General features: G+C 43.4%; 1 protein-coding gene across 1 annotated transcript in view; it reads right to left on the bottom strand.

The window, feature by feature from the left end:
- FRMD4A (FERM domain containing 4A) overlaps nt 1–22,043 on the bottom strand; it is a 185,495-nt gene that overhangs the window by 54,766 nt on the left and 108,686 nt on the right. Inside the window, exons 6-10 of the mRNA XM_010001285.1 lie at nt 18,650–18,706; nt 15,964–15,986; nt 8,966–9,049; nt 1,663–1,728; nt 1,398–1,455 (exon numbers count right to left, since the gene is read on the bottom strand). Of these exons, the coding sequence (XP_009999587.1) occupies nt 1,398–1,455; nt 1,663–1,728; nt 8,966–9,049; nt 15,964–15,986; nt 18,650–18,706 (288 nt within the window). The remainder of the gene's footprint in view (nt 1–1,397; nt 1,456–1,662; nt 1,729–8,965; nt 9,050–15,963; nt 15,987–18,649; nt 18,707–22,043) is intronic.

Below are 22,043 nucleotides of genomic sequence, written 5' to 3'. Positions count from 1 at the left end.
GTGGACGGATTTTAGCATTAATCTTGAAAACGTAGCAGTAATGGGATCTGAGAGTTACCAAGTGATAAGGTCTGACAGGCTCGGACCCAACTGCTTTGTGTCTGAGTGTGCAGTAAAATGGCCTTATGGAGTAATGGCTGATATCTGATACCAGCTGCTTTGCAATTTACTGGGCTGGAGTCCTCAATGAAATTACATCTGTTCTATTAATGTGATAGAGGATGGCAGAGGAAAATGCAGCAAAACCAGAACTCCCACATGAGGCAGAAGCAAAACCTATTACGTGCAGTATTTGCTGCCTCACTGCTGTTCACTGGCACTTATTGATCATGGGGAGGGAGTTCACTGGAACAGCTCTTAAGTGTTTGAGGGCTTGAACACCCAGCCCCATCCACCACATCTTTCTTGGTCAAGAGATGTGAATGCAAAGGGTGCTGGAGGGAACATGCCCTTTGAGAAAAGATGAAGCTAATGCTCTTTGCAAAATGCAAAAGTAAGTACCCTGGAGAAACCCAGTACCCTGACAGCTACTGTCAGGTATTTGTGTTGTTATGGTACTTCGTGTGTGCAAGACATTTCAGATGTATGAAACACCATATGATCTGTGCAGAGAGATAATGACAAAACACATCAGAACTTCAGGGGTGATAAATGAGGGAATATACTCTGGGGACTGTGGATGTAGCTTTCTTTGTATGTATATTGATTTTTTTCCTTAAAAAAAAATAACAACCCTACACAGCTGGTCAGGCAGGGAAGTAAGAATAATAATAACATGAGACTGGAAGATTTGGTGATAAATCATTTGACAAAAGAAATGGGGAATTTAATGAATACTTGCATGAAATACACACAGTTAGAAGTGGAGAGCTATTTGGGGAGGGAAATGTTATGTCTAGAGTATGGGACCACGATTGGACATTAAAATGATGTACTGTATCTCTATCTGTCTACCTATATGTCAAGTGAAGGGAACTGCAGTCTGCAGGTCATGGCTGGCCCTAGTTAGTTGCTTACAGATCTGCCCGCCGGGAAAAGTCTGACCTGGAATTATAAAAACGAGTGAAGCATTGAGTCTGCCAGTGGTATGTCTGGCTTGTCCCTTTGGTGCTGGTTCACTGGCATCACCAGAGCTTGCCACTGCTTGTGGGCTGAACATCTCCAGTACAATAGGACTGCAAGAGTTTTATCTCCAATAACAGGATTTTCCTCTTTGGAGCTGTATTTACCAAACATTCACTATGCAATTGAAATAAGTTTATCCTACCACAGGAAGTGAAATGAGACTTTAGTAGCAGTGCATTGTATTCTGAAAGCAGGATGGTTATTTGTACCTTTCTCCCTCCCTCTCCAACAACAGTTTAATTCCATAAATGAGCCTTTGTTGTAGCACGTACCTTTACTGCATAATAATGCACTCCATATGTTGGGAGGGATTCTACAATGCTCATGTAACTGCAAAACAACACATAAGAGAACATGTCTGAGAAGCTGAGAGAACGATCTGGAAAAAAAGGCTTTATTAAATAAATAATTAGGTACATAAATACTTAAAAATAAAGCTTTGAGATGGGAGACATAATTACATATTGTATTCAGAGCCCAGTATAAATATTTCCTGATAAAACAAAGGTCACAAGAAGTCATTCTTATTTCACTTACTTCACAATTGCTTGACCTCTTGTCTGACCATTTAGTTTCTTGTAATGTTCAATGACTCGATCCTCACTGGAAAAGAAAAAATGAGATGTTTATTTAAAGGACGTATCATGACTAAGAATATTGCCAAAGGGGAAGAGATACTTCTGTTAACACAGCTACCAACTGAGGGAATTAGAAGACGGCCAGCAAAAGTGTTAGATGAGGTTATTTGATGCAGCCCAGGGTAAACAAGGAGGAATAAAAATAGTTCTAAGAGCTGGTTTCCTGGAAGAACCTTATTCACTCACACAGCATCTCTTTGTACAGACTCTTCCCTCTTCATTACTTGGCTATCTACAAGCAATACCCATGATATTACAGTGTGACAAACAGATGTGTGATGGAGCTTCTCAAGCTCTGCTTTGCCCTAACTGGTGCAACTTCTTTCCAAGCCCCCCACGTTCTCTGAAAACAGGGAAAACTTTCAGAAACTGGTGGCCAGTAATAGTCCTAAGCTTCACAGATTACTCCTCATTGCAACTGCACAAAAGCATTACAGGAGCACTGGTGTAAGTACCCTGGAGAAATCTCTCTCTGCAAGGAGTTAAATTCTTAGTGTACACAGAGTCAATAACAGCAGGTTAAACAGTGGCAGGGAATGTTTTCAAGGCACTCAGACTTGGGTCCCTTTACTGTTAAAATTTGATGTCCCTTTCCATACACAAACTTGCATTCTCCCAGGCAGCTCCTGGCTACTGCACTTGGAGTTGGCATGTGCCAGGGCCCATTCCCAACACTGCTATGGAGGCTAAGGCAGTTTCAAGGTATAGATGGGCTGTTCCAATCCAGTGGGCCTCTGTGTCAGAGAACAGTTCTGGAAGTGTTTGACAAATGCATGTTGAGACATTCACTTATACATGGTAGCATCTAAGAACAGATCAGCATAACCAAAATGACATACTGAGGGGCACCTGGAAGTTCACTTTTAAAGAATCTCCTTCCTTCTTCTCCAGTGAATGTGTAGCAGGAGAGCACATAATCAGAGCTATTTGATGCATGCAATCAGCTGTGCTAGCAAGGTCACACCATGGGCAAGTATAAACCAATTATCTCCTTTTTAAGGTTCACAGTAATGTCTGTTGATTTCAAGAACGTTCCTCTCAATCTACAGCCATGCAAGTCATCACAGCCTCCAAGCCTGGTACTTTCAGCCTGGTCTGACTTTGGTTCTTCTCTAACTTCCAGCAACATAATGCTCACAGGACCAGCTCTGTTACATTGGCATGACAGTCAAACCTCAAGTCCTGAGGTTTAACCTCAACAACACCAAGGATGTGGAACTGTTGAGTCCCCTCGAGATACTGTACAGGCCTTGCCAGTCCAAGAGGAAGGAAACCTAAACTACCTTTATGCCACCTTTGTGCCCTTCCCACCTGGCACTGCATAAGCTTCTACTAGTACCAAATGTCCATCTAACGCCATCATGCTGCATGTGGGTTAGGCCAGTGTGAACTGGCCTTCCCCCCTCCTGGCATTTCCTAGGCCCATCTGGGGCCCCCACGGAGGTCTTTTAAAGGCAGCCACATGGTTGTCCATCATGTGGTAATCCTTCCCCAGGCAGAACTGAAACTACTTTTATTGCAAGACAATGTGAAAGAGCACAGCAGTGTGGGATGGTCTGGTAGACAACCTCACCAGAACTACTCATAGATGCCTATGAGGACTTTGTGGAAAGCTACAGTGTTTCAGTGAGCACTAGCCCTGCTAACACAACTGCATCTTCTTGTTGTGCCCTCTCCATACGCATCCTTGTGCCAGAGAGATCTGTGTGGAGTCCAAAGCTCTGCTAGGAGATGCCCTATCCCTGCTGGGTCCAGCCTTCACAATGTCCTCAGTGATGACACAGGTAGAGGCCACAGTCTGCTGTGAAATCACACATGGGATGTTCTGTTCTGTGTCATCACAAGGAGGACACATGGTGCTGTGATGTGACAAACAAAACTTGCTGTGCACAGCTGGGGCGTGGGGCCTGGCATGGGGGGAGCATCCATGGACTGTGCATCCATCCCTGGTAGTGCAGGGAAGAAGGGAGAGGACCAGAAACACACAGTGTAGGCAGCACAGAGCAATTCAAAGTAGATGGTCTGTTGGACTGTCAGCAGGGCAGCTGTTCCCCCACAAGCCTGTTACTTGTCTAAGAGTAACTTGCCAAGTGACGTCCCCCACTCATTCTATAATATAAGGGCTTTTTTGGGGGTAAGGTGAAGAGTTGTTCCACCAGCACAACACAGTGGGTATGGGGTGCTGATTGAGAATCAGTGACAAATTACATGGGTAAAGGAATGGTCCAGCTCTCCCACCAACTCCCTCAGAATAATTTTAATGCTTAGAAAATGATCTGTAAGCTGTAAATTTAACAGCTATGAAACCCTATTCAGCCCACTGATCCAAACCAGTACCCCAGATGTTATGGGCGTGCACATGAAGGCAGAGCCTGGTTCTCCTGCCATGATTATCATAAACAGGATTACTTTTGGAGAAATAACTGAATTACATGAGTGTTCAGAACTGGAAGATCTCCAAAAAACATCATTCTTAATAAAGAGATAGACAGAGAGGGCTTACAGCCCTTTGAAATTACCTCTTAAAACCACGATTACATGTGGATGCAATTCCTCTCTGTCTCAGACAGGAACAAACCGGGAATGACTTCTCAGAAAACAATGGAGTTTTTCCAGTGCAAAATGCTCTTAACTTCGGTTTCCACTCTGTGCAGTTTATTGTACAGATCAGCTCTCATATTGATGCCATTCAAGGAAAGGATAGATGTACCTACATGCTGATTACCTAATGTGATTCTGGATGGGCTCTGCTTTCTTACAGAGGATTATTATTAAATAATAGTATGTTCCCAGACAATACCCCTTGGAGATGGAAGTCAGTCGATGGCACGGCCTGTTTCCTTCAAAGGGCACATCAGATGTCAGGGAGCATTCCTGAACAGTGGGATGAATAAAGTTAAGTTCCTAACTCATACTAAAAGATGTGGGATAATCCAGGCTCTACCCAGTTCTCCTAAACGAACACAAGCAACACTATGTCTCCATTGCTCTGTTAGGATACTGATGGGCTTCCTTTTCATTGCATAATGTTTTGAGGTCTACAGATGTAAGTGCCAGATAAGTATGATCTTATTTCTTCTTTCTTTTGAACAACAACAAAAAAACAGGCCTGAATGATCAATTGAGCCATGAATATTTAAGCATGGGATTTGCTGCCATTCACCTTTCTACAGCACTGGGGTAGTCACACTTTGGGGAAAGAAACATTTACTCCAGAGCAGATGGCTTCCTTGGAAGGAGGTTCCTGTTGCTTCTCTCTATTGACAACAAAGGGAGCTGAGGGCACCTAGCTCAGATGGAGAGGTCTGTGTTGAAGAAGTGTTCTTGGTCAGATGAATCCCACCTCAGCTGCATGACAGTCACTCCTCTAACACCTCTCTGAACTCCTTTTTCTTTCCCACTGCCCTGTGCAAAGACAATCATCCAATACAGAGATGACTTTCTGCCTCCAGCTCTGGTAAGCCCAGCATGTGCCAGGGCAAACAAGCAAAATCATTCATGGCTCAAAAGGAGCATTAGCAGAGCTTATAAACATTCTCCCCTATCATTTCAGCTGTTCATCTCCTAGTAGCTGCCATGCTGCTATTGACAGCTGGGAGGGTGCTGGGACACTGCCTGGACCACCAGCTGACATCTTCTCTGCCCCTGCTCTGGCTTGGTGCTGTGTGAGTGACACAGAAACTCATTCATAATGCAGGGCTGACAGAGGATGCCTAACTAATGTGGAGACACAGAGGCTGCTGAAGCACTTCTGTCTGCCAGCTCATAAAACATTCCTCCCAAAGTTGCAATAATTAATAAATGGATAATATCCTGCAGCAGACAACTCTGATAAAGATCTTTAGAACTACCAAGAAATCCCTTCAGTTCCAGCAGCTTACAGGATGGATGGCAGACAGCTTGCAAACAAATGCACAGCCAGAGTTTCTCATCATCAGATCCAGATTTTCAAAGGTAATTGTTTCCCCCCTCTCTTCCCAGCACATTGAGCTGTTTTACATAGCTGCCCACTCATTGGTGTTCCCTGATGTTGTGTTTCTAACCTGATTTGTCCATTTTGATTATATTCTTGAACTTAATAATGTCTTTATTTGAAGTCATACACTGTCCCACTGAAGGCAAAAGAGCATGTCTTGGGCCAGAAGGACCGAGAGCAGGATCAGAGCCTCATGTCTCTGTCCTATTAGAGGAGCGAAATAGTAATTTTCACCTGATATTTTCAGAGGTGGATTTTCTGGCAACGCTGGTGCTTAAGGTTGCTAAAAAACAAGCTTCCATTCAAAGTCTGTTGGAACCTGGGAGAAGTCTGTCTTCCCCCTAGTAAGCTGAAAATTCCACTTTAGTGCCCACTTCTGTGCTGTTGCATCTCCTCCTTGCTTTGTTACTGACAACCTAGTACTGGGCTGGCTTCTTGGGAAGGATCTGAATTGAGTTAAAATGCAATGCCAGTGGCTGGAAAGGAGGACTGTGAATTACCACATTTTCTAAAGGTTCTTTCCAGTCTCTGTGATTAGTTTTGTGTCTAACATAATGATGTTGTTTCCATGCATGGGCAAGAGAAATCAAAACTCAGGGGCCCAGCTCCTGGACTGTGTGGGAGGACCAAAAGCTCAGCTTTCATTTAAAAGAAAAAAAAAACAAACCACAGCAAAAAGCCCCTGCTTGCTTCACCAGTAATCAGTGATGCGAAGAGATACTTGAAAACAAGGTGTGCAACTGATTCTTAATCTGTAGAGAGCTGGAAACAACAACTTGATGCTATAAAAATTACAACCTTCAGTTTTGTGGTGATGTCTGCAGGCCTCCAAGATGTTACAGTGAAGGGAAAGGCCTGCAGCAAGGGTGTGCAACCAGAAGTCTCCATGAAGGTGGAGCTGGAGGCACCAAACTGTGCTGATTAAGCCCTTGCTGCACCTAAGAATCCAGGACTCATCCCACTGGTCTTACTACATTTGATAGGAGCAACAGGTGATGCTTTTTCATGGTGTGTGATAGAAATGTTGTATTTCACGCAGAGCTATCCGACTATCTTGCTGAAGATAGTTTACTTGATTATCCATTTTATCACCTATTAGTACCTTTCCGCTTATGCAAATATAGCATAGGAATCTTTTCTTTGTTTTAAACTAACTAAAGGAATAACTCATCCCACCCCTTATGTTTTAAATGTTTCTTTCCAGAGTTGGAAATTCAGTTGTTCTTTGTGCCAATGCCGAAGAGCGGAAGCATAAAAGTGATTGCACACAGAAAAGAACAGGATGGAATTTGTGTCCAGTGTGCAATTTGCAAAGCAGAAGGGTCAGAAAACACAGTTTTAAAAAGCTGCCCTCTTAGATCACTGAGGTTTGATCTGTACTTCAGAGGCTTTTTGCCCAATTCACCAGCAACCTCTTGTTGAGAGCACTCAGCATTTCTGTGGGTGTTGATGAAAATGGCACCATTAAAGAATAATGAACTACTGATGTCTAAGAGGTCTCTGAGACCTGGGTGAAGTGAAATCACAAGGGAGTCACAGGACTGTAGCCATTGGTTTTATTACCCCACTGGAAACAGCCAGCTTCCCAACCTGCAACCTGTTCTCAGTCACATGAGAACTCCCACAAAATTAAGTACAGCTGCAAGAAGTGCTGTATGTTGTGTATAACTGTAAGCACTTCCATTTTGAGCATGAGGTCTTTACATGGCTCTTCCTGCTTTAGGTGATTCAATAAAGCCCAAACCCAAGGAGAGTGTCTAATGCACAGAGACAGGCCCAGACCTCACTGAGATTTCCCAGCAGAAATCCTTAACATCATGTTAACATACTATGTTATATGTTGACAAACACTCGCTGACAGTGGGGGCAGACAGATCCTGATGGGCAGGCAGGGCCTGACAGGCCTTGTGGGTTGTCACTGCTTTCCTGTGTAAAATACCATCACAGACAACTGGCACAAAGGCTGGGTGGGCACTTCAATAAGACCTCAGTCTGTGTTGCTGATGAAGGGTCAGATTTGCCTTCCCTGTCCATGGCTACTTGTTCCCACTGCTCCTCTCATGGTGACTTTTAGCTAGAGCTACCAGTCATCAGTCAGACCAGGCCACTGTCCTGGCTGGAAATGCACTGCTTTGTCATGTGTGGATTAATTCCTGGAAGAAGGAAACAGATGCTCTGAAGAGGGAGACTATGCTTCTTCTAGTGAAACGGCAGCCTCCATTTATCACTTTTTCATAAAGATTTGGTTTGGTTTGTTTCCTAGACATAAACACCAGGAGCTTGTGATGATCCAGAGTTTTTGTGTCAGTGTTCCTAACCTCAGCTGGGGACACCTGAGTTTCTCCTGATGTGCTCAGAAAATGGTTAGGAGACCTCATAGAATAGCTTGCTTATTAGGTATAGCTAATTCTAGTATTGTAGCCATACTAGAAAAAGTGGATGGCCTTCCTGGCAGAGGGAAGAGCTGAGATCATAAGCTACAAACTTCTTTGTTTCTCCCTACGATCTTCAGATTACCAAGATGCTGAAATTAAAAGAAGTAGCAGATAAAGAAGTTCACTTCCACCCCCAGGCTTATAGGGTAATGCATTAAAGACAAACATGAAAGAGGAGCAACAGAAATTAAAATGAAAGCATCTCCCCATTAGTGAACAGTCTTTGCCCAGATTCTTTCCTATTTGCAGAGATAAAAGGGATAGGCAGGGTGGCACACAGTCTCTGTGTGTGGGGCATACAGAATTTAATTGTGACCCTGCTCCTACACTGCAATAAAAACTGAGCTCACAAGCATCCACCTCTGAACATCACCTAGGTAATATACAAGGAGGAATACATCCCTTTTACTTCAGCTATGCCATACAGAAAGGACTTGCATGAAGAAGTTCAGTCACTCAAAAATAACACAGAGCAGTTAAAAAGGTTGACATTTCAAGCTGGGAAAGCTTTTTGCACAGATGCAAATTGCTGGGAAGGGAAATGGCATATCAAGGCCTCTTGGTTTCATCAGACACTTGCACACTTACAGTGAATTTTCTGGCCAGATATTAGTGCAGCCATTTAGTGGGCAGGGAAATGGAGGCCCAGGGTGGTAGCTCTACTGGTGCAGAATCATGCAATGAGTCAGTGGTAAACCCAGGGCTAGAATGCAAGAATCCCTGCATCTCTGTTCCACTCTCAGATCACTTATTGGCAGAGCAGCAGAATTCTCAGCAGAATGATACATTACCAGTAAGCTAGGGAAGGATGCTCCTTCAGTGCTGGCGTTGGAAGGGCTGGCAGCTTCTTTAATTCATTCCTTACAACTTCATTGCTGAAAGAGAGTTCAAAAGGAGGATCAGGCTACAAGAAAACAACCACAATATTTGATATAACCTGACCTAGCTGGCAGGCGGCTACAGCTCTACATCTGTTCCTCTTTAACAAAAGGCACTTTTTCTTCTCTCTTTATTTGTTTTATGGCAGCCCAGTTAACTTTTCCCTCTATTATCAAAATTGGAGAGAAGCTCTTCCAGATGGTTACGTTGAAGTACTTCCTATCAGTGACCGGACACAAAAGCCACCATGTCACATTTCATTGAGCAAGGTACCATGGACATATTCATACAGAGAAAAAAACAAGAGAAGAAAAAGTAATGCTTTCAGGTGCAATAAAGCACCTTCCTTTAAAACCTTACAACCTGCTGCAAGAAGTAATGATTTGCTTTCTTAGTATCACAGGTTGTTCTTAGCCTCTTGCTTCAATGACCTGACATTTCCACAACATCTTCCCTGGTAAGACTCCAGCTTGAATTTATGTCCTGCTTCCCAAAACCCTCCGTGGGACCAGTCTCAACAACTTTATTAACATTCTCCTCTCTGCAACCTCTAGTGGTCACAGTAGCCACTGGAGCAGCATCACTGCACACTAGGAAGCTCATGAAACAGGAGACAGATTCTCACAGATTAAATTATACCATGGGATTTACTCCTACAAACCCAAAATGCCTCCCTTCCCATTTTTAAACACACAAGGAATTATGTGCATATGGAAAAAAAAACAACCTTCCTCAAAGACTTGGGAAGGAAGACTGTTGCTGTTACTTTTAAAATCATATAAATGCAAGCCAAGAGGGCCAGACAGGACACTGAGGAATGCCAAAGAATTAAGGTTTTCGTTTACTACTTAATAGCAGGAGGATTTTTTTGCCTTCTTGTACACTGCCCTTTATCTCGCCAAAAAGTGTGGAGCTTTCTGGAGCTGTGGAGAAAAACCCCTCTTCCAGAGCTCCAGATTTCCCAGCCCACTTTCTTCTCCTGTAGGGCAGAGGGCCATTAACCAGACAGACAGGTAGTCTTAGCATTCCCAGCTGTAGACCAGCCATCCTTAACATCTGCTAAAGGCCCAAGGAGCCCTAGGAAATGCTGGGTCATCCTGAGTTTCATTCTTGTCTCTGGGACAGTCTGTATGGATGCTTGTAGAGACATGATCTTGAGTTGTTGTAAAAATCTTCCCACATCATTTCTACATTTGCACACCCAAGCAGTGGTCTCTGCCTGAGACCTAGGCAGGTTTGTCTTAATTGGAGTTTGCAGGTTAATTGCTAGGTTGAGCCATAGGGTAAACCACTAACATAAATCCTGGTGCAGACATTTTGGGTTTTTATGATCATGGTAGTGCCCTGAAAATCAATTCAGGAGTTTCAAAACAGGACTGCAACTTCTAGTCAAGACAAATCTATGACAGACATGCCCAAATTCTAATTAGGTTCAAATTTTGCAGAGTGAAGATGTGCAGAACAGCACTTACAAGAAATGACTAAGGCAACCACTTCCATGCTAAACACATAGAAAGCCACTTCATGGCACCTCAAATCAAATCACTCTTCACAGTGTTTGAAGACCCACTGCTGCCTAAATCTCATGGTCATTTGGCCATCAGATAGATCCTCCTTTATAACTGCAAATGCTCAAAAACCATTCAGATTTTTTCTTCCATGGCAGGTAAATATCTGCACAAGTCTGAACAAGAAGCTGCTATTTTCCGTGTTATCTCCTGATCTGGACACCCTGCTCTGTGACTGGCAGCCCAAAAAACAAGCTGTTGTTGTTAACAGAGTTTGCTGGGTTTGCCCAGAGATGTCTCCTCCACAGCATGAGCATACTCAGCTCTTACGGAGTTTTTTGACATTTTGAAAGAAACTGGGGAAAAAAACCCCCAACAAACCAGAACCCAGCACGATCGGAGACCAAGCAGCAGTCACTGCTCTCAAGTGAAGAATTTCTGAGGCTGGCTGCTCATAGGAGGAAGTTGAGAAATTTCCAAAACTTTTCTGGGAAAACAGGGAGTAATTTCCAAACAGGGACTTTCTAAGCCCAGAAAATGGTTAAGTAGGGCAAGATTGGTGGTGAGTAACTATCTTTGAGAGTCTGGGAAAAAGCCTGAATCAGTAACAGCTCCCAGAAAAGAAAGGGCTAACACCACTCAGCTCCCTCTTTTCTGTCAGTAAGGAGCAAAGCTTGCTTGCAGTGGGATAAAAAAAATCTCTTAAGAATCAGAGAAAAAACATTCTTAGTGAATTTGTTGCATAGGATTAGCATTTCTGCTCAGTACCTAGAAAATACCAAAAAGGTAGTGCCTCACAACTTCAAAGCACCAAATGAATTGCAGGTAATCACTTCCAGGAACAAAAAGGTATTTCATTCCACAGTCCATGTATTCACTAAGTCTTCTGGCAAGACGTGTCTCAAGATAAATGAATTCTGACTCCCAAAAGGATGTCAAATCAAGAAAAGGGAAAAAAAAATAATTACTCAGGTTGCATTTGAACTGGTGGCCATGAGGTCACTTCCCTCTTGGCTCTTTTTAAAACACCAAACCCCTTAATTTTTAAAATGTTTCCAGCAGGGTCACAAGTGGTTTTGTACTTCCTGCTTTTCCCACTCTTTCTAGTGAAATATCTCACTGTGTTAATATTATTACTGTATTTAGAAAGTGTTTTTTTAATCTGGTCACTTGTGCTGCATTTATTTTCTAGTCAAAAGTGTCTAACCTCCAAGGTTGCTGTAGATGGAAGGGTGCTTTTGATAGAGATTTATTAACATGCAGGGAAAAGGGTCCAAATACACTTTCTTTGTGTTCTCCTGACCACTTTATTCTTGCACTGAACTTAAAATATTGAAAAGACTGAATAGCAATATGAAAACTGAACTGGAAAAGCCATTTGCATGGGTTCCTGAAAGCTGGTTTTATATCCAGAAACAAGGTCAACTGACTGGAGAGTAGACCTAGAAGACAGGAATCCCTGAGTTCTGATCTTAGTTCTAGCACTGCCTGTTTAATGACTCTTGGCCAAGTAAATGAGTCTCCACATCTGTGTACTTCTGTCTACACATGAGGGTAAGAGGTCTACCTTGCCACTTCATCAGCATTTTGTGAATAACAATTTTTGCAAATTGGTTGTAATAATTTTGAGCAACATTACAGATGCAGTTACGTTTAAGGAAATCCATGCATTTTCCAGCATGTGTAATAACAATGATTAGTAACAAAACAAGACTACAGGTTAAAGTTATTAACTCTTCTCAGTATGATAAGTAATTCTGTTGAATGAAAGAGGAAATGTAGAGTCTGAAATTCTTGGATTAAATGGTACTGTTTGAAATACAGTATTTAGGATCTTCTCCATAAGGTTGCAAGAGTGCAGCCTGGGTGTTGTAACCCATTCATAAATTCTAATTGGTTAAATATCACTTGGTTACACAGAAGGAAAAGTAATTCTGAAACTATGTTAGATCACCATCTTCCCAAACGTTGAAATGATTGTGAAATTCTGCTTATCAGGAAACTGGCTGTTTGCTTTCCTCCCTTGTTCTTTTGTATGTTGCTGGGAGATACTTGGGGTTCACTTGAAATGTCTCATGTTGCTTAACTGGAAGAAACCTAGCAATGAGAGTCTGTCTGAGGAATTAGCTACAGCAAACTTACTGCAAACACTGAGAAATATTTTTCTTAATTGATCTAAATGGATTCAGGAGCTCTGGGTTTCTGATGGGTTTGTTTCTGAAATGAAACACACATTAGAAATGGAAAAGGCCTTAGCCAAATTGCTCTCTGTGATGCCAAACTGATCTGTCAGGGCTATTGTGGCATCTTAGTTTGAGATTGATAGGGGTGACTCAAAACTAAGTGCTCTCCAGGCTTACCAAGCACTGGGTAGTCATTGCAATGCCTGAGTTAGGCAATACTACAAGGTGGCAAAAATTAGCACAGACTCATACATGATGATGCCTTTCCAAAGGATGCAGAATATATACTTGAAATGACACATAAGCCCCCTCTGGGATAAGGAAAGAGGAGTGTTGTAAGTAAGTAAGTAAGTAAGTGTAATTGTTATTCTGAGGCATGGAATGATTTCCTTCAAAGCAGCAGTGGGAGCTGCTGCCACTGGACGTGCATCAGTTCACAGAGGTAGAAAACTGACCATTGGAGTTCATAAGATCAGTTCCGATTTTGAGCTCCTGTGAGGCCCAAAAAGCAAACTTGCAACTGCATTCAGGAGCCCTGAACCAGCCCCTTGTGATTCACCACCTGGGAACAGTGGGGTTTGGAGGAAATGACGCTCAGGCCAACATGGGCAGGTGTCAACCTGCAGCTGAATTTTGACAATTTTTCATTGACTATCCCAGCACCTGAGGTGATCAGCAGCGGCCCCTAGGGAGGCTCTCACGGCGAACAGCAATTCTCCCATTGCTACCAATGAGCCAGTGCTTATGCACTTTTCTGGATCAGGGCCAAGGAGAAACTTGTAGGCTTACAGGCTATAAATCTTATGGTGGCAGTAGACAGGACAGGTGTGGGAAATCTGCAGTCTGTGTTCCAAGCCTGCAATCCTTTAGAATTAACTTATTTCTTCAAAAAGAAAGCAAGAGTTCAAGAGTTCAGCCTGCACGCAATGTATGATGCCCTGCACAACATATTATCTTTAAATCTCAGCAGCAAGACCTTTACAACTGCAGAGCTTCTCTGTTTCAAAGAGTAGCCACTTCTGTTTCAAACAGCATTTCAACTTCAACTAACTTCAAACACTGAAGGTAACTTCAGCCCTAAGAGAAGTCAGAACATTTGTTTCCATCTGCAGTTTCTCTGGCTGGCCCCAGGCTTGATTTGCCTCCCAGATTTTACACTTCTGATATGAATAACCACAAATCTCAGCAGGCAAAATCTTGACCACAATGACCTCATGTTGACTTCAGTAGCATCTGGATCTCACCCAGCATATAAACCCATGTCAGTGCATGTTAGAGGGAACCTGCTGGACAGACAGCCATGGAGATGCTAAGTCTTCTCCTAACCATAGAGGGTCAGGATAGTATTCTTCTACCTACTTCCAAGAATAGGCTTTAAACTCCACTAATAAGGCAGATTGCTTTACCATATTTTATAAATTAAGATCCCTGGCAGTGCCAGCAAGTTGTTATTAAGACACCACTTCTCTGATTGACTTGGATGTAGGGATTCCCCTGTCCACTTCAAACTGTTGTGATCCACAGGTGGAAAGCTCTAAGAGCTAACTGTTTTAACAGGGCTGATGGTGACTGGCACATTGATGTGGAGGAAGAGGTTACCACCATGTATTGAGGTATCTTCTGTGCACTCAGAGAAGATTCCTAATTTCTCTGAGGTCTAGAGAAATGCACTGTGATAAACTTAATCATCCCTTTTACAAGGACATCAAACAGCTTTTAGCAAATGGATGCTTTCCACTGGCTGGTTATGCTTCTGGTCTGGAACAGATACTTGAAGATAAAATGCTTTCAGTCCTATTAGCCTGAGCCATCAGATTCCTTTCTATTCTGTGTTTCATGGTCTAAAAGTACACTTTTTGGGTGTGTTTTTGTCATGTCAAAGACATTCTGAGAAACATTAAATATTGTTCTTCATAGCAAAACCAGTGGAAGATGTGGTTCATCACAGATTTGAGAGGTAAAACTCTGCTTGGCTCAGCTCCACTGGGCTGAGCACTTGGCAGTGCATGGAAAACCAAGACTGAAGAGGAAAAGAACTGCATGTGCTCCAGTGCCCCCTAAATAAACACTGCTGGTAGCTCAGTTATTCCAAATTTGGTGGAACTGAAAAATGAAACAAAACTAGGTTTGTGTTTCTGTGGTCAGATGCATGTCAGGATTTTGCAAGTTGATGAAGGTTTTGAGAAATGATAAGGCTGAATTTGAACTTCCTTTTACTAAGGGTTACCTTATGTCATCTCAGATTTCATGATACATAAGCAATATTTTCAACTCATTGTTCCTTCTCAGTGATTTGTCTCAATTTTAGCTGGCTAGAAATCCCAGACCACCAAATGGTGGAAGCTGTTCATCTGCTCTGCCTGTTACTCACAATCTCCAATGGGTGCATACAGTCTTCTCAGTGTAAATCAATCCTGACAAAAAAGGTACTTTCAGCTTATCTGGCAGTTCAACCTCACTGCCCATTCCTACCTTGTTTTCTCCTCTGAAACGAACTTGAATGGATATTGTGGTCCTCCAGCTGAACTTACATTCAGGTCAACAAAAGCAATACATGGAGTTTGTGGATTTTTTAGCATAGATAGTTTGCCTGGGCTTCAGGTGAAGAACTTCCATGTTTCTCTCATGAGGCATGAAACAGCTATCTGACCTTTGGTCACTGCTAATACAGAACTGACAGATACTGTCAGCTTAAATGAAAATTCTTGGGCATTTCACTAACAGCCTCCTGAAACACCAAACACAGTTCATCTCTTTGAATTTCCTCCAGCAAGTCTGAATATTTGGCTCAAGGGATAGCGGAAGTTCAACAAAACCAATCATCTAAGTTGTGATTTTGAGAACTCTGTCCAAATTCAAGCTGAAATATCAATTAGTGATGGAACTTCAATGTTGCCTCTGGCCGGGTCTTTGATATAACAGTGATTGTAGAGTCATTTCCTTAGCAATTTCCTTCCGAAGACTAGTCTATTTCCTGAACTTCATGGACATATAAAGAGATTTGCAATAACAAAGTCACAAACAATGCTGTTTGCAAGGCCTTCTCTAGTCAAAGGCTGTGTTTTGTGAAGAACTGTTTTCAGGAAACACAATGTCTATATTACCAATGTGTATATTCCTGTTGCTACACAGTTATAACCCAGTTGCATCCCTCACACAGTGATTTCTCCAGATTCATTCTCACAGCACATAATGGCAAAAGCTTTTAAGATCACCTACCTTGAAAAATCTCCCTTTGCCTCCTGTAAAATGAGAAAGAAAAATTAAAAATGTACCATTAAAAATTGAAAAAAAAAAAAGGTAAACAACTGTTCAAGATTTTCCATTTGCAAAACTCATTTAGCAGCAATTTCCTGTCGTAATTGATTCCTCATGTATTTTTTGGAACCAGTATCTAATGTCAAGTGCCATGATACATGCAGTGAACCGGGCAGATTAACAAACAAAAGGTTTGCTTAATGCAGAGCCAGATAATTCCTCATTCTGCTAGTAAATACCCAAGAAGCTGCAGGAAATAATGCTAGTAAATAAGTAATTTTTTTGGTCAGTGTGGATACCACATTACTAGAAGACCTCTGAAGTCTCAGTGGCTTTGCAGCCTCTGGGACTGCAATTCCCTTGACTCTTTTTACAAATATTCTGATTATTTTCTAGAAATTAAGACTTTCAAAAAGTAAGCTCATTATCAGCTTTCAAGGGGACGCAAGACACAGGTTTCTCTAACTCCTTGCTGGGTGTTTGGAGGAGTATTTAGCTCCCTTACTTATATATCTAGTTATTTCTATTTACTACCAACACAGCCTGATGTTAAAGGGCTGGATAAGGTTTCTCTCCAGTGAATAGAGGAGTACCTGAGTCTTACTGGGTATCTGGTGAATCCTCAAAATTTGGTGAGTCCCCTCCTCAATAGATGCAACACACATTTTGAGGGGCTGGAGTGTGTCCAGAGAAGGGCAATGAAACTGGGGTAAAGTTCAGAGCTTTGGTAGTACTTTAATTTGTTCTGTTAACATAGCAATTTGAAATAAGGCTGCAGACTAAAGCAGTCCTTTACTATCTTCCTGTTTCCTGAACTGAACAGCAGACAAGCTTACCCCTGGTTCATAGGAAGGAGTCCTTAAACACTGGAACAGGTGGCTCAGGGAAGCTGTGGATGCCCCCTCCCTGGAAGTGCTCAAGACCAGGTTGGGTGGGACTTTGAGCAACCTGGTCTACTGAGGGGGTGTCCCTGTCCATGCAGGGGGGATGGAACTAGATTATATTTAAGGTCCCTTTCAACCCAAACCATTCTGTGATTCTATGATATAATGACTATAGTCCAACATAGAGCAACGCCCAAAGGATATGCCCTGGCCTGAAAAGGGATGAGCATCCTGAATTTAAAAACCAATTTTGTAGGGTAGATTGTCTATACTTCAGTTCTTTGACCTCAATGCTGAAGTGAGAAGTAGGACAAAATGCAGTATGATTCCTCTTGTTTTGCTTAGATACTGTCACAAACATGGGTTGTAGTAATTTCTGGCTACAGACAACAGAGGTGTGGCTTGTTTTGACTGTTTTCATTAAATTACACATCAAACTACTACAGGAATACACGTAACATCCTGTGTTTGTCATGAGAAACAATCACAGCAAGGAGGGTTACAGGGGCAGATCTGGATCTGGCTGTACAGTTACTAAGAGCTCAAGTTATTCATTAGGATGAGCAGACAATAGATTCATAACCCTATTGCTTCTTCTCACAATGAGCCTGTTGTTTGATGCGTATTCCCCCAACAGCCAACATGCAATTTCTATAATGTGCTTTTAATTGAGTCCCCCATCCTCACTGTCTCACTCCATTTTTGTTACATAGAACGATTTTAATGAAGATTCAAATCCCTACACATTAATTGCTTCTTTAACATGGAAAGTGCTGTAGAAGGGCAATGCACTTTAGTTACTGGTGCAGGCTGAGGGGATAGCTTCTCTGCTCACATGGCTCCTCACAGCTTCCTGGCTGATGGGAAAAATAATGAAAACTACACTGTACAAAAGGGGAACAGGAATCATCTGACAATTATCTCTGATCTGTTCCCACAGTCATACTCCTGAATTAACTTTCACAAAAACACCTCCACTACCCTGAAAAGATCCCTCTTTGGGAACTAGAGATTTACCAACTGCTGCTGGTAATTTGCTCTGTGACCCTTTCCCTCTTCCTGAAGAGCAGGACGAAAAAACAACTTTTATTTTTTTTTCTGGTCAATTCTTTTGGAACACCTTTAAGCCCTTCTGCCCACCTTGGAGAATACAGGCAGTTGCATTTATAGAAGCGTATGGAGCTCATCAGAGGGGCAAGCTCCATCAGGGAAACATTTGCAAATAAAGGCATTGGAGAAGAACCCACTGTAAATGGATTTCATAGAATCATAGAATGTCAGGTTGGAAGGGACTTGAAGGATCATTTGGTCCAATCTTCCTAGGTAATAATACAGTTTAAATGAGGTGGCCCATGTCAAGCTAAGTCTTAAAACTGTGTACTAAGTCTTAAAACTGTGTAGGAAAATCTACCACTTCCCTTGGGAGATTGTCTAACTGTTCTCATGGTGAAATTTTTTCACCTAGGAAATTGCATTAATCACTCAGATGTTCTCTGGCTATACATCATACCCCATGATACTGGATACCTGTGGCAGTACAAGCATAATATGCAGTTATATATGCAAAATGTTGGGCAGTAGAATCTGCTCCATGCTTGGAGAGGTCTGGCTTGAGGTCTGCTTGGTCTTGCATTGGTATAAATGATGCAAATGGTGCAAAGGCATCTTGCCCTTGCACTTCTGGGCAGCTGTTTTGGATTTGGCCGGTCAGGAAATTTAATGCAACACAAGGAAGCACGAAGGGAAAGAAGGTGGGTGCTTACCTGCAAGATGTAGGCAGCCAGTTCAAACACCACTTCACTGTCAACCTCAATGAGTTCCTTGAAAGGTAAAGGAAACAAGAAATTAAAAGAGAGTGGAGTCAGTTTGAGCCCCTGCAAGAAGGACATGCATCTCCTCCTGGCTACTGCATGGTGAAGCGTGTGGTACCAGTTTTCTTCCCCAGCTGTGCTTCAAAGCATTGCCTGTGCTCCTGGAGACCAACATGAGGGAGAACCTGCACACTCAGATGTGGAGAAAGCCAAATATTTGGCTTGGTAAATGAAGCATAACTGGATGTGGCATGAAGGGATTCCTGGGGAGGAACAGGGAGAAGACAGGTGGAAGGGGGAGGATCAGGGTAATTTTTATTTTCTTGTGTGATTTAGTGAAAGGTAATCTGGGAAATGTATTTTTTTATCCCCCAAACATCACTTATGCTTCAGGGGAACACAGCCTTGTCTTTGGCTCATAGTAGTAATTAAAGAAATGAGAAAATCTGTCTTCACTGAGGTTGTGTCAAAGCACCCATAGATCTTCTCTGGCTATTGCCAGGGTAAAATCACAGGAGAAAGAGCCATATTCCCTCTTGCAGGGTGGCAGCTCAGTCCCTTCTTCCCCATGAGCACTGGAGCTGGGGTTGCTTTGAGAATGAGCTGTGAAAACTAATCTTTTGGTAGATCTTCACTGCTCCATTCTACAGGATCCAGTCGGTGGTGAAAGCAAAGTTGGAGGGTCAGGTGAAATTATGAGTATTTTGCTTTGACACTGTTGTCACATGAAGGACACTGATGGTTCCATGAGATCCTCTCAGAGTCCTTTTGTGGTTCAGATAGTAGTCACAGATCCAAGGGGTCCAGGCATTGCTCTATCTGAATGTGTGGGATGCAGACCTGGCATCAAAGATGCTTGGGATGGGAGGCTTGAACATTAATCTTGTGGCCAGGTGTGCTCTCCTGCATTCCTGGTACCTGCTTGTGGCAAGATAGGGGGTTTTTACTGCAATGCTGTTTAGGCCTGTCTTCTACAACTAGATCTCCTATGTTGTCTCCTACGTACGTAGCCATGCAAACTGGGTCACTGTTCAGCTCACTCCTGTGGTGGTTTTTCTGTTTTATTTATTTAAGCTGCTGTTTTTAATATTTTATTTCATCTGGCAAGAAATGAGTGATCCAAATATAGATCAGTGCTGTGATCCGTGCTCCAGCCAAGTCACGGCCACACCTCATTTACAAGCCACAATCGCTGCGTTGGCTTGTCTCTGGCAAAATAAAAAACAAAGGGAACAAAACAGAGGATAAGATCCAGGTGTCCTTGGCTTTCACCAGTGCCAGCTTTTTAAAATAAGCACTTCCTTCACCTTCATAACAACTCCTTGGGGAGTGAAGACCAGCTCTGCTACGGGCAATAAACACACCTTTCCCCACTGAGCTGAACGGCCTGGTTCAGGCAGACACCTGCACTAACGACGTGCGTGTGCCAAGGGAAGCGGCTGGTGCGAGATGTTGATTCAGCTGCAGGCTGGGCCGGGGCCGACAGGCAAACCCCATAGCAAGGGGTGATACAGAGCAGAACCAGAATGCATGGTCTTCCTCTCTCCTTGTAGCACCAGGCAGTGCATGGACAAACCAGCCCCTGCAACCACATGTTGCTGTGGCAAGTCTATACTAGTGGGTGAAGTGGGCCAGAGCCCATTCCCTGGCCCTAAGGGTACGTGGTACAGGACAGATAGTGCATGACTGAATGCTCTTCCTTCCTCTCCCAGTCCCAGACAGGGTTACCTCAACTGTCTTCCCTCTTGGAACAGGTGCTCAGCCCTGGACACTGCCCAAGTAAAGCCTGGGACAGGGCTAGTCCGCACATGCCAAAACCTGTGTCAGACCATGCTAGTAATTAAACACCCTGACTGATTGAGGGACAGTGCCTGATGCCAAGTCCTGTCTTGTTCAGTGGCTTGGCCTTTCTGGGCAGCACTGGCTTGCTAGTCCTGTGCAATGATTTGGGTGTGTGGGTCCTTGAATGTCTCATTGTACAACAGGGTGGGCAACGAGGAATGGTGGGAACAGCCAAAGCAGTGCAGCACCCAATGCAGAGCCAGCACCCAACAACCCAGGGAACCAGCAGCCCCAGACTAAACTGTCATAAGTTTTCTCCTTTCCCAACTTCAGTAGCCCTGTGCACGGGGAGATTTGAGGGTGTGTGTCTGAAGAATCAACAGGGAAATGTCTAAAGTGCTAGCATAGCATTATGAACTACACTTGTATCATACACAGTACAGTCTTTCTGGGGAGCAGGGGAGCTTGGGGTGAAGCCATCCGTGGGAAGTCCCAACAAGGAAACTTTTTGTGCAGCAAGGAAGCTTTCAAGATTTGGGAGCCTGCAACACCCCGCTAGCTGCAGGGACCACAAGCACTGGCTGTGTGCAGACACCTCTCTACACGGAGAGGAATCACCAGGCGTGCTGGCTGGGTGCTCGCCCTGTGAGCACAGACTTTGCCCTCACCTTTCAAATTCAGCGCCTTTTTAAATAGCACAGCAGGGCTTATTGTGGCTGGAAGTCAAGTGGGAAAGGACCCGCATGGGAGACTGGGAATCCAGCAGGGCTATTTTTGGATGGAGATGACAGTCAGCTTGAATGTGCAAAGTAATGGTTTCAGGAGAGGTCAGACTAAAATAAATCAACCTAGATCCGTAGGCACTTTTCTCTTTGCCCCCTCCCTCTCTTTTTTTTTTTCTCGTTACGCTTTCTCCAAAAAAACCCCCAAAAACCAACAGTGTAAGCTTTTCCTGGCAATACTCCAAAAAGGAGCTTTTCCCCAGGAAACAAAATGTGACGCTCACTGCGCTTGTTGCTGGAGAGGGCTGACTAAGCACATCTAATTACAGCCTTGCCGGGAGAGCAAAGCTCTGCACAGCTCAGCTCAGCAGCCCTGCCTTTTTCCTTGGCACTGGAAAAAAAAAAAAAAAAAAAAAAAAAAAGGCGTTTTCTGGCTTCTACCCTGCATTTTGGGAGATGCAAAGTTAGTCCCTGCATTTCAGGACATGTTGACGTGAGGGTCCAAACTCAGTGTAAGCTTGTGGTTTTAGCAGATCACAAATCTGCTGAGAGTTGTGGGCTGGCAGTACAATCACTCTTGACTACAGTTTTCTTTTCCTGCCTCTTCCTCCCTGGCAGATGGAGGTGAGTCACCAGGAATAGCCTCTGCCAGCACAGAGGGAGGCAGGAGGGATCCTCCCAGGGAATCCCAGCTGTTGAAAAACCTCACCCAGTCCCACACATCGAGCTGCCCATCCATCCCACCCGGCCAGCCAGCCAGCCTCCACCTCTGCCGTTTCTGGGCCAGCTTCATTTTCTGCACCCTGCCCTTTCACTTGTAGGGTTTGGCTGGCGGCACTGAA

The sequence above is a fragment of the Chaetura pelagica genome, unplaced genomic scaffold (genome assembly GCF_000747805.2).
Source record: "Chaetura pelagica isolate M959 unplaced genomic scaffold, ChaPel_1.0 scaffold66, whole genome shotgun sequence".
In the NCBI taxonomy this organism is placed as follows: Eukaryota; Metazoa; Chordata; class Aves; order Apodiformes; family Apodidae; genus Chaetura; species Chaetura pelagica.
The sequence above is the reverse complement of the archived record's forward strand: the minus strand, read 5'-3'. Positions and strand labels throughout refer to the sequence as shown.